Raw genomic sequence first — 10,921 nt, 5'->3', positions numbered from 1 at the left:
CCAGATTCAACGTGGGCTGTAATTAGGCCAAACTGTTACACTGGCCATTAACAGGCCAATAGGCTAGTTGGGCTGAAATTTATCCACGAAGAACGCAGGCCGTTAAGAGGCCTAAAGTTACTTCGGACAAGAAATAGCCCAGTTTCTGCATGGGCCGTTGAATGGGCTAAAGTTAAACCGGGTCGACAACGTCCCAGATGCACCACGGGCCGCTAACAGGTCGAAACTATTATTGGGCCGAACTGGTAAACGGGCATTTAACAGGCTGAAATACAAATCTGTCATAGAATGGGCCCAAAAGAACAGTGGCCTGTTAACGGGCCTGATCCGATATGGGCCGTAATTTGGCCCAAAACACAGAAGGCTGTGAACGGGCCTGATCTGGTATGGGCCTCAATTTGACCCAAAACATGGCAGGCTGTTAACGGGCCAGCCCACGAGTGTCTAAAAAAACATGGTGGGCCTTTAGCTGGGCCTGCCTTTTTACCTAAAATGGGCCACTGTTGGGCTGTGCCACGTGTCGACATATCATAGGCGTCTCCCGTCCATTGTAGGAATGACATCTGTCCCAACGATTAGCTGACACGTGCATTATCCGGCGAATGAGAATTGTACACGTGGAAAATCCCCATTGGTCACGGCTGTTAACGGGTTACCGGATGCAAACCGGAACCCGATAGCTTAATGGCGACCCATTACGGTGGATGCCACATGTCGGTCACCCTTGACGAAAGCACTTCCATGACGCGCGATTTATCGACATGGAAGTGGACACTTCCGTGATGATAATTTTGGTAATGTCATCGAACACTTCTACGATAGCATAGGTATGAATATCTTGATTCTGTCATAAAATCGTCATGGATGTACATGCATGACAGAAAGCGTGACCTACGGTGACAAACACGTATCATCACGGAAGTGTATTTTTTTGTAGTGAAAATTAAAGTGCCCACACCGCATATTTGAATCCCTACAAATTAGCATTGGGATATCACGTGCTACTACTCCTGCAAAGTAGAAGTAAAAATACTGAAAGTGCCCTTCTACACCCAGGAGCAAATGCTCCTGGTGTGAACAGTAAAATAAAAAAATAGATTTTTTAAAAAATGTTCTGCATTTTTTTTGTGACATACTTTTGCAAATGTTTGTCGTGCACGCAAATTCATCGCGAAATCACATTGGTGGAAGTCGTGCCAAAAAAAATAAAATCAGAACTCCAAAATGCTTTAGTAAGTAACATTTTCAGAGCATCGATTTTGTTTTTTACCACGCCTTCCACCAATGTGATTTTGCGATGAAATTTTGCATGCACAACAAACATTTGTGAAAGTATGCCACAAAAAAGTTTCAGATTTTTTTGAATTTTTTTGATTTTACTGTTCACACCAGGAGCATTTGTTCCTGGGTGTAGAAACTCCACGTCCGTACTATATCATTGCATATTTTTGAAGCAATTGTGGTCCTCTGTTTTTGTTTGTCCGCCATGTTATAACTAGAAGTTCACCAATTCCTGCCATGAGTTGCTAAACTACCTCATAAGAAAGCTTCAACGAAAACACAATTGCCTGCCACGCAACCAAAGAAATTGCCTAACGAAAAACCCAGGAAATGCCTAAAACCGCCTAACACAGTTCTCCAGATTTTCCTAACAATAAATGTTGCTACATGAATTCCAGCGAGAGCCTCACAAGAACATTGCCTGGCGTGCATCCATAAAAATGCCTAACATGGGTATTTGCATGACATTTGTCCTAAAAAATGCCTAAAATGTTATCTTAATTTTCATCAAAAAATGACTAGTATAGTTGGGTAGGGGGGGGGGGGGCTTATTGCCAACATGGGTGCCCAGTTTTGCATAAAAAATTGTGTATGTTGCCAAAAGTTGCCTGTTTTGCACTGTACCGTTTGACAAAATTGCCTTAATGAGGTTACCAGACCTAGAAAAAAGCCGTGGAGATGTATGGCCCTTCGTGTGAGTACCTACTAGTGTTGCTACAACCTTTGTGTTCGCCGCTAAAAACGCTCATATGCCGGTGAGGGAAAATCAAATTCGCCCCCCCCCCCCCCCCTAAAACATGGTCAAATTCTCGCAGCAAAATAATACGCTTGAAAATTAAGCTCCCTCTTCTAAAAATCCCATGGGATTTCCAATTTGTGTTGCACCTTGATAAACCCTCGCACGGACAGTAGCTTGAACCCCTCAAAAAATCTCGCTGGAAAAACTCTCCAAATCCCGTGGGAGCACTGGCACGTGAGAGACGCAGTTGTGTCCCTTGGACGCTGTCGGCATTTGAATCACCCCTCCTCCCCCCCCCCCCCCCCCCCCCCAATAGCATATGTCGACGTCATCTCCTTGGAAACCTCTACCACCGCGTGACGAATAGATGGGCTAGAGGCGAACTAATCTTCTATAGGAGATGTAGCGGTGCATCCCCGTCCATTGTCGTCGCTTGTGCCACCGATGGTTGCCTCCCCTTCTCCCTCCTCTTCCCTTGTCATGCACGCATGAGGCGCTCGGCCGCACTCCCTGCCTCGCCACCCTGCAATGTGGTACAAGTATTGTCGGTGAGGGCAGCCCCCGCCCCTTCGCCCTGCCTCCTGTCGTTGAACTATTGACGGCCACGGTTCGTCGGCGTCCCCCTCTAGGGTTCCACCCTGTTGTCGCCACGAGGTGAACGAGGAAAAAGGAGGTGATTGAAAATGAGCTCCGCACGACTACCAAGGAATTCAAAACAGAACAAGACAAAACACCACCGTCTCTCCTCCCCCAGGCCGGTCCCACTTCACACGTGTCACGATCTGGTGATGGATCAGACGGTTGACAGAGCGGCCGCTCGGGACGCTTGAAAGCAAGCGCTCTCTTTGTAGCAATTGGGTACAAACTCGGACCTGACCGATCCGAACGGGACCGTAACTCGTTATCCGCTCCCGTCTCCGAGCCACCACCGTCGGGGCCTCGGGGCTCATAAATGCGTCACCTCGCGGGCACCGCACCGCGCAGGCAGATTTAGGTGTGTCGTCCCCGTCCTTGCTTCACCGGCCAGCGCAAGGTACGCACGCCAGTACCACTGTCTTGAGCGGAGCGGCATCAGAATCCAACCTACGCGACCCAGCCGGCCAACCCTCACCTGCTCTGCCCCATCGCTCCTCGCCTGCCTCCCCCGGCCCCGTCTGTCCATCCACCTCGCCGACCTTCTTCCTAGCTCTTCACGCCGCGCCGCCCCTCCCTCCCTCCCTCCCCCCGCCCTTCGCGCAAAGCCTCCAGGAAGGATGGACGTCGAGTACCACGAGGTGATTCTTGGCCCTGCATTGCATTGCATGCCTTCGCTCTTCGATTCGTCCGGACGCTTGGTTCTCATCGATTTGGTCGATCCATGTCGTGTGTTCCGCAGGAGTACGTGAGGAACTCGAGCGGGGTGCAGCTCTTCACCTGCGGATGGCTGCCGGCCTCCACATCGCCGAGGGCGCTCGTCTTCCTCTGCCACGGTACGTATGTAGCAGTATGATGCCATGATAAAGCTCATGGATTTCCGGGAACTTCGTTTGGTTCCCTTCAGTTCAGCAGCTAGTTCTTGCTAGACGAGGCAAGTTTTGTTTTAAACCTCTTTCTCATGCTTTGCTGTTTAATATGTTATCCAGGTTACGGCATGGAATGCAGCGGCTTCATGAGAGGTATGCTTGGTCCAGTAGTATTTTTCTTTCATATACTTCTTTCTCATTCTTGTCATCTTATTTTACTTGTCTTTACATAAACGACGATGAGAATAGCTTGTCACAGAGGTCATCGTCTTACTTTGCATGTGAACATATTCAACCTTTACCTCTCTATGTCCGGCTAGTATACTACACAAAGGTTTCACGAGCTGTTTGTGTTGGCATAGGTAGCATAGTATTCTCCTTCAATACTGTTCATAGTCTCCAAAGGCATTAATTGATGGATTCAGATGAATGCGCTAGCTATATCAGGGCAGGGGCCTGTAAAAACTCTGGCTCACGGTCCAAATGCGTCCATAGATGGGAAGAAATCTTACCAGCTGCCTATAATTATACTTACGTCATGGTTAAGAGTTCTACCTCCGTCCTGTTTTATTAGTCATCCTTGTATTTTGGATCATACTGACTTTTGATTTAATAACTACTCCCTCTGTAAACTAATATAAAAATATTTAGATTACTACTTTAGTATTCTAAACGCTCTTATATTAGTTTACGGAGGGAGTACTAAAAATAAGTTATATACCACAAAAAATAGTGTCAATGAAAACCTCTTTCGATTATGAATCCAACAATATAACTATTATGACATATAATTTATTTTTAATAATTAAATTGGAGGTCAAAGTATGACCCAAAATACAAGGTGACTCATAAACCAGGACAGAACGATAGTGCATTACTCTAGTAGTACAGTCCTATAATCAGTTCATAAATGAAAAATGGTCCTGGGAAAAAAACACAACACACGGAACATATGGATTCATAATGGACAAATTAGTTCCATTTACTAATTACTACAAACATTTACAAAATTCTGGTGGTGGTCCTTAGTCTCTTGTATAGTGGCTTGTCTTCTGTTTGCTAGTTTTCAGTCCAACGTACCTTATCTGTGTTGTGATTTTTCTTTTGAAAAGGAGGATTACCTCCGGCCACTGCGTCAAGCCATGCACACATGTAATTCTAGTTAGCACTTTAGAAAGGACTAATATTACAAAAATGCTTAATGGAGCTCGGCCTCCATGGAGTCCGAATTTTAAATGATCAAAATTAATATTTTTATGTTCAATTTTTTTGGAAAAAAAGTACACGTGTACTTAGAGACATAATGTACAAGTGTGTAAATTTTCGGGATGAAATACGTTAAAATGAGTGTTGAACAAAAAAATACAAACCTGTACAGGCACTATTCATCCTCAAAGTCCATGATATATTTTTTTGCACAACTCGCATTTCAAGGCATTTCATCCTGAAATTTTACACACATACACATCATATGCTTGCATAGTTGTATTGTTTTCAGTTTTTTTAACTGAGAAGGTTGATATTCTATTTTTTTTCAAAAAAAAATTGTCTCCATGGAGGTAAAAAACACCCTACTCCTTTTTTTGAAAGAGAAACACCCTACTCCTAATATTAGTTCACAAAGTATTTTCTTAAAATAATCTTATGTCTTCATTGGCTGATGCGCACATTTCATGTTCTAAACACACAATGCAAGATGCTTAGAGAAATAAGCGGTACCCAAGCATTAGTGATTATTGTAGACGGCAAATACTTAATTAGTCATCCTGCTATAGATATAATCAGTGATGCCTTAAAACAAATTGATTTATTTTACTAAGCATCTCTTATGTTGTCTTAATATAGTAAGTAGTGTCTGGTAATTAAGAGAATGACCTAAATTATGCTTCGGGCCATGGCTGATGGCTGATGGATTAAGATGGGACTGTTGGTTGATACCAGAAAGGGGAGACACCGCAGTAATTCCCTCTCATTTATTAATTGACTGGTGCACGCATTTAAAAGCCGACCCGGGCAGGCAGGTCTCAATTCAAAGCACCTGTCCTAATTAACATCCGTGTTTGCAGCATCTGCACCTGTCCTAATTTCTTAATCAATTATTAGAGGGTGCTTGATCCAAGGGACTTATTTTAGTCTGACTAAAAATAGTCTTTTTAAGAGGCTAAAGTTTCAAGCACCCATGACTAAGGGGGTGTTTGGCTCAGGGACTTTTTAGTCCCAGAGACTAGAAAAAGTCCCTAAAAAGTCCCTAGGAACCAAACGGGAGGGACTTTTTCTACAGGGACTAGAAAAAGACTCTACTAGAGAGTCTTTTTTGGTTAGTCCCTGGGACTAGAAAAAGTCATAGGACTTCTGAACCAAACACCCCCTAAAGAGTGGCTAAAACTAGTCTTGAGGCTAAAAAATTTAGTCAGGGGTACCCCTACTAAAATATGGATTAGTCCTCTCTCTCCTCATTTAACTCCTCTCCTTTAACACAGGCGAGTTCTGGATTGGAGGGTTTGGAGGATAATAAATGCTTATTAACTTGATTTTAGTCTCTTTAGTATTTGGATCCAAGCATGGGTGAGGCTAGCAAGTTTTAGTCCCACTATTTTTAGTCATGAGACTAAAACGTATCCAAGCACCCTCTTAGTACTACTACTCCGTTGGACAGTCGTGTGCACACATTGAAATGTGTTCATTAACTTTTCCTGATTAACAGCCCTGTTCCTTCTGCACAAGCCTCTATAACCAACTCCTACCAATCCAAAGGGCTGTTGCAGTCAACCTATTAGCTAATCCTTCCGTTTCATATTAATTGTTGCTGATTTAATACGAGTTTCTTGAAATTTTTCTGTGGGCTACTATACATTCGGTCCAAAAAAAGCATGAACCAAGAACCAGCATCAGTGTAACATTTAAACCAGGTAGGGTAAATTTTATTTTTTTTTGCCGAAGGCACAAGGTAGAGGAATTCACATCAAAGCTTGTAGTACAACAGTAGAATACATATAAGTCTAGAAGAATAAATGTACAATAAACCAGAATTCAGTGGTCACAGTCACGCCCAAAAAAGGTCCATCCTTACTAAAAGGATTCTTGAACGCATCACCGTACAAAACAGAACATTTTACGGGAAATCATGTACACAAAAAGAAGATGATTTTTTCCCTTAGTAATTTTTTAAATTTTAAATGATTTGATTTTGCTAAAATTCGCCCAAAGTAAGCGTTTTTATGTTGGGGTGTCACTCTCAAGATCCCTCTGCATGCCTCCACATCCGGGCCTTACCTAAGTCGTGGACACGGACGGGTGTTGGATGCAAGTCCCTTTCGTCCACGAGGGTTTTACAGGTGAGCTGCCCTGCCTGCCTGCCTGCCAGAGAGACCATCAATCAGCACGCCACACCGTCCCCATCCACCATTAACCACCGGCGTCGGCTCCACGGTCGCCTTGTTGGCCGCGTCGGATTCACAGATCTCATTAGAACAGCGGCATTGTTGCCTGCCTTTAATTCGATGGACGGCACGTACTTGAGGCTTGATATCGTATGCCCCAGCGCGGGCGGTGTCCCATTCCGCCGGAGTAGCTCGATCGCCATTAACAGCGACCAACTACCTCTTGGTCCCCCGCCTCCGCCCCCACCTCCGGCGAGCAACATTTCAGCTTGTGCCGGCTGTACACCATGATCTGAAGCTCGATTTTGTTGTCGCCACCGGTCGCCTACAGGCTACAGCGTGCGTACGTACGTACTCGGGTGGCGTACTGGTCCTTCACGGGCTTAATTGAGGTTCCGGCGCTTGTTATAATGTGTGTGCATCGAGGAAATTAATCGGCGACCGCTATAGGTTAGTTAGCTGCCGTGACTCGTGTGGAGCCTGCACGCATACAGTATCGCGTCATAACTGAGTAGAGGTTGGAGAGGATGATGGAGGCACACTGTCCACTCTGGCCGCCCTCTTCAATTAAGGATGGTGGTAATGGTATAGGGGGAGTGGAGTAGATACGACCCCATCAGATGGACAAGTACTATAGTGCTCTGGTTGGAGTGGCGGTCCTCCTCTGTCTTTGATTAGCAACTGTTTGTTTGGTAGAGCTAGTGGGAAATTGGTTTTCCTTCAAGCCGAAACTTTAGCCTATTAGGTAGAACTTTCACTGTTTCAAAATGTAAGATGTTTTTTGACACTATAATAGTAAATAAAATGAATGCATTTCTCGGCCTACATGATCTACTAACGACTGATTACTACCGTTTCCCAGCGTGCGGCGTGCGGCTGGCGGCGGCGGGGTACGGCGTGTTCGGGATGGACTACGAGGGGCACGGCAAGTCCATGGGCACCCGCTGCTACATCCGCAGCTTCCACCGCCTCGTCGACGACTGCGACCGATTCTACAAGTCCATCTGCGGTACTGTACCACTTTCTTCCTCTCTTCTTATCTTACAAGAAGGAAAATAAATCTTGTTACTGCCTTCAGACATTACTAACCGTCACATGAAACTCGTGCAGACCTGGAAGAGTACCGGAGCAAGAGCAGGTTCCTGTACGGCGAGTCCATGGGCGGCGCCGTGGCGCTGCTGCTGCACAGGAAGGACCCCACCTTCTGGGACGGCGCCGTCCTCGTCGCGCCCATGTGCAAGGTCTCTCTCGGCTGCAAGCCTCCAACCATGAGCATGAGATTAGTTGTTTTCCTTTTTATTGTTATCCCGCCATGCCATGCATTTCTCTAGACTGACATTGTGCTATCTGTAACGCGCCCATTCAGATATCGGAGAAGGTGAAGCCGCACCCGCTGGTTATCACCGCCCTCACGCAGGTGGAGGACATCATACCCAGGTGGAAGATCGTCCCGACCAAAGACGTCATCGATGCCGCCTTCAAGGACCCCGACAAGCGCGAAAAGGTCGGTGAAAATCAAACTCCCACTTCTTCTTCAGAGTTCAGACATCCTCGGATGCAGCCTGAATCTTCAATTTTCAGCGTGCAGAATGTCAGTCATAAGAAAGCCATCGATAGATTTTTATCTTTTTTTCAGTATCGAAACCATGCTAGAGTAGCGTATTTCGCACTATACTAGAAGTTAATCTGATCTTGTTGTGTTTCTGCCATGCCGAGCAGATCAGGAAGAACAAGCTGATCTACCAAGACAAGCCGCGGCTCAAGACGGCGCTGGAGATGCTCAGGACCAGCATGTACGTGGAGGACAGCCTATCCAAGGTGAAGCTGCCCTTCTTGGTCCTGCACGGCGAGGCCGACACCGTGACGGACCCGGAGGTGAGCCGCGCGCTGTACGAGCACGCCGCCAGCACGGACAAGGCCATCAAGCTCTACCCGGGGATGTGGCACGGCCTCACCGCCGGCGAGCCGGACGAGAACGTTGAGGCCGTCTTCTCCGACATCATCGCGTGGCTCAATGCGCGCAGACGCGTCTGGACGCCGGAGGAGCGCCTGACGAAGATGTTGGCGGCGCCCAAGAAGCCCGACATCGACGAGAAAGACCATGGCTCCACGCGGCCTCGGCGGCGGCGCCGGGGCTTCCTCTGCGGGCTCACCGGCCGGACGCACCACCACTCAGAAATGTAGCATGCATGCATGTAACATAGTGCTACAAGATCTGCTCAGTGACTTGAGATCACTTGTGCACCTGCTAGAACCAATGGCGAATAAGGGGCCGATGTGTGAGTAACACGCATGTAACATAAATAGAGGCGGACAGATCCTTCCCTTCCCTCCATTGCAGTGAACATATTTTTTGTTTGAAAGGTTGCAGTGAACATTTACTCAATCTCTTGCTTTGTTTCATTTTTAAACATAAGTATTTTCTTTTCTTTTTTAATCTAAACATGCTCCATTTTTAAGCATAAGTATTACCCAATGTTTATAGGGATACAGACTGGATCAAGGGTTGAACAAGTCACACATGGGGCCCCTGAGAAAGACATAAAGCATGCTTAGCAAAGCTATGAGCCTCGGACTTGGGCTTTCTACCTTAGAAGATGAGAGTACAAGCCTCCAAATCATCAACCATTAGGTTGATTCCCGTATGGCTCTGCTTGGATGTAGATATTGGAGGGCTTGGAATTGAATTGGTTTGACAACCAAATCAGCCTATGCTTTGAAATGGCCTTGAATACCAATAATGAATGATGTTTGTGTTGCAGATAGTATTGCCAGTTGGAATTTAGTGGGGGGAGCTGCTATTCCCTGCGTTCAGCGGCTCAAAGCCAGCAATTGTGCACCCCTCCCTGTGCGCGCGCTTTGGGTCGGCCCAAGTGTAAGGCGGGCGCGCCCTTTTTTTTGTTTTCTTGTTTCTCTTTTAAACTTCGGAAAATGTTTACGAATCCTAAATTTGAAAATATTTCAAGATTTTAACAAGTTTCGAAATTCAAAAAATGTTCATGATTTTAGAAAATGATATGTTCAAAAAATCTCGGATTTCACAAAATGTTCATGATTTGATTTTTTGGGCATTTCTAAAAATGTTCACAAATTTGAAAATGTATCCGAAATTCAAAAAATGTTCATGAATTTGAAAAAATGTTCCTTCATTTGAAAAATTGAAATATTTGCTGAATTTCAGAATTGTTGGTGTATTTCAGAAAATATTCCTGGATTTCATGAAAAGTTCACGAATTTCAAAATTGTTCTCATATTTCAATAAATGTTCATGATTTCGAAGATATACATGGACTTGCAAAAAGTTACCAAATTTCAAAAATTGTTCATGAGTTTGAAAATTTCCTCAGCAATTTGAGAAATGATCCTAGATTTCAAAAAAATGTTCATAAATTTAGAAAGAGAAAGGAAAAAGGAAAAAAGTGACATGGTTTATTTTATTATTCTTTAGAAACCTGGTCAAAATAAGCGATCTCTGAATTTTTGGAAAATTAATACATTTATAAGTTGGTACAGAGGGGTAATTGTTTTTAGTTCAGATCTACGAGCAAGTGTTGCCAGAACTCTTAACTACTTTGCCAAAGTAATAAAATAGCTCTGTTTTTTCAGGATAATAAAATAGCTCCATATTTTTAGAATGATAAAATAGGCAAAATAGCTTTTCTTTTCACTTATAGACAAAATAGCTCTTTGATCCGAAAGTTCCCACTTATATCTCAGGAGATCACCATTTCATAAGTCCATAATTGTGTCGCTTCTCACAACTCTCATGGTTTGTGGCTTTGTGAAAAAGCAGAATGAGTATGATAGGCCCATTGGTGTCTTTTCTTTTTCTTTTTCGCTATGGGAGGAGGACTCTCATGACATTCTGGCCAAGTAGCCCATTTCGGATATGATGAAATGATGCCTGTTTCAAAAAAAAAATCTACCAAAAAAAGGATGCCCGGTTCACTGCTTGTGAACTACCAGTACCCGGCCAGCTTGTTAGTGGATCGGCCTAACTATTTGTTACTTTGGAGTTT

General features: G+C 44.7%; 1 protein-coding gene across 1 annotated transcript; it reads left to right on the top strand.

Moving 5' to 3' along the window:
- The first annotated feature begins 2,949 nt into the window (after positions 1–2,949).
- Positions 2,950–9,288, top strand: LOC123053962 (caffeoylshikimate esterase). The gene is made up of 7 exons (XM_044477588.1): positions 2,950–3,294; positions 3,396–3,489; positions 3,643–3,675; positions 7,765–7,911; positions 8,013–8,143; positions 8,269–8,406; positions 8,622–9,288. Exons 1-7 carry the CDS (start codon positions 3,274–3,276, stop codon positions 9,084–9,086), a joined length of 1,029 nt encoding a protein of 342 aa, XP_044333523.1. The 5' UTR covers positions 2,950–3,273; the 3' UTR covers positions 9,087–9,288.
- The last annotated feature ends 1,633 nt before the right edge of the window (positions 9,289–10,921 follow it).

Source organism: Triticum aestivum, chromosome 2D, assembly GCF_018294505.1.
Source record: "Triticum aestivum cultivar Chinese Spring chromosome 2D, IWGSC CS RefSeq v2.1, whole genome shotgun sequence".
Classification (NCBI taxonomy): Eukaryota; Viridiplantae; Streptophyta; class Magnoliopsida; order Poales; family Poaceae; genus Triticum; species Triticum aestivum.
This window is presented reverse-complemented; position numbering and strand designations above follow the sequence as displayed.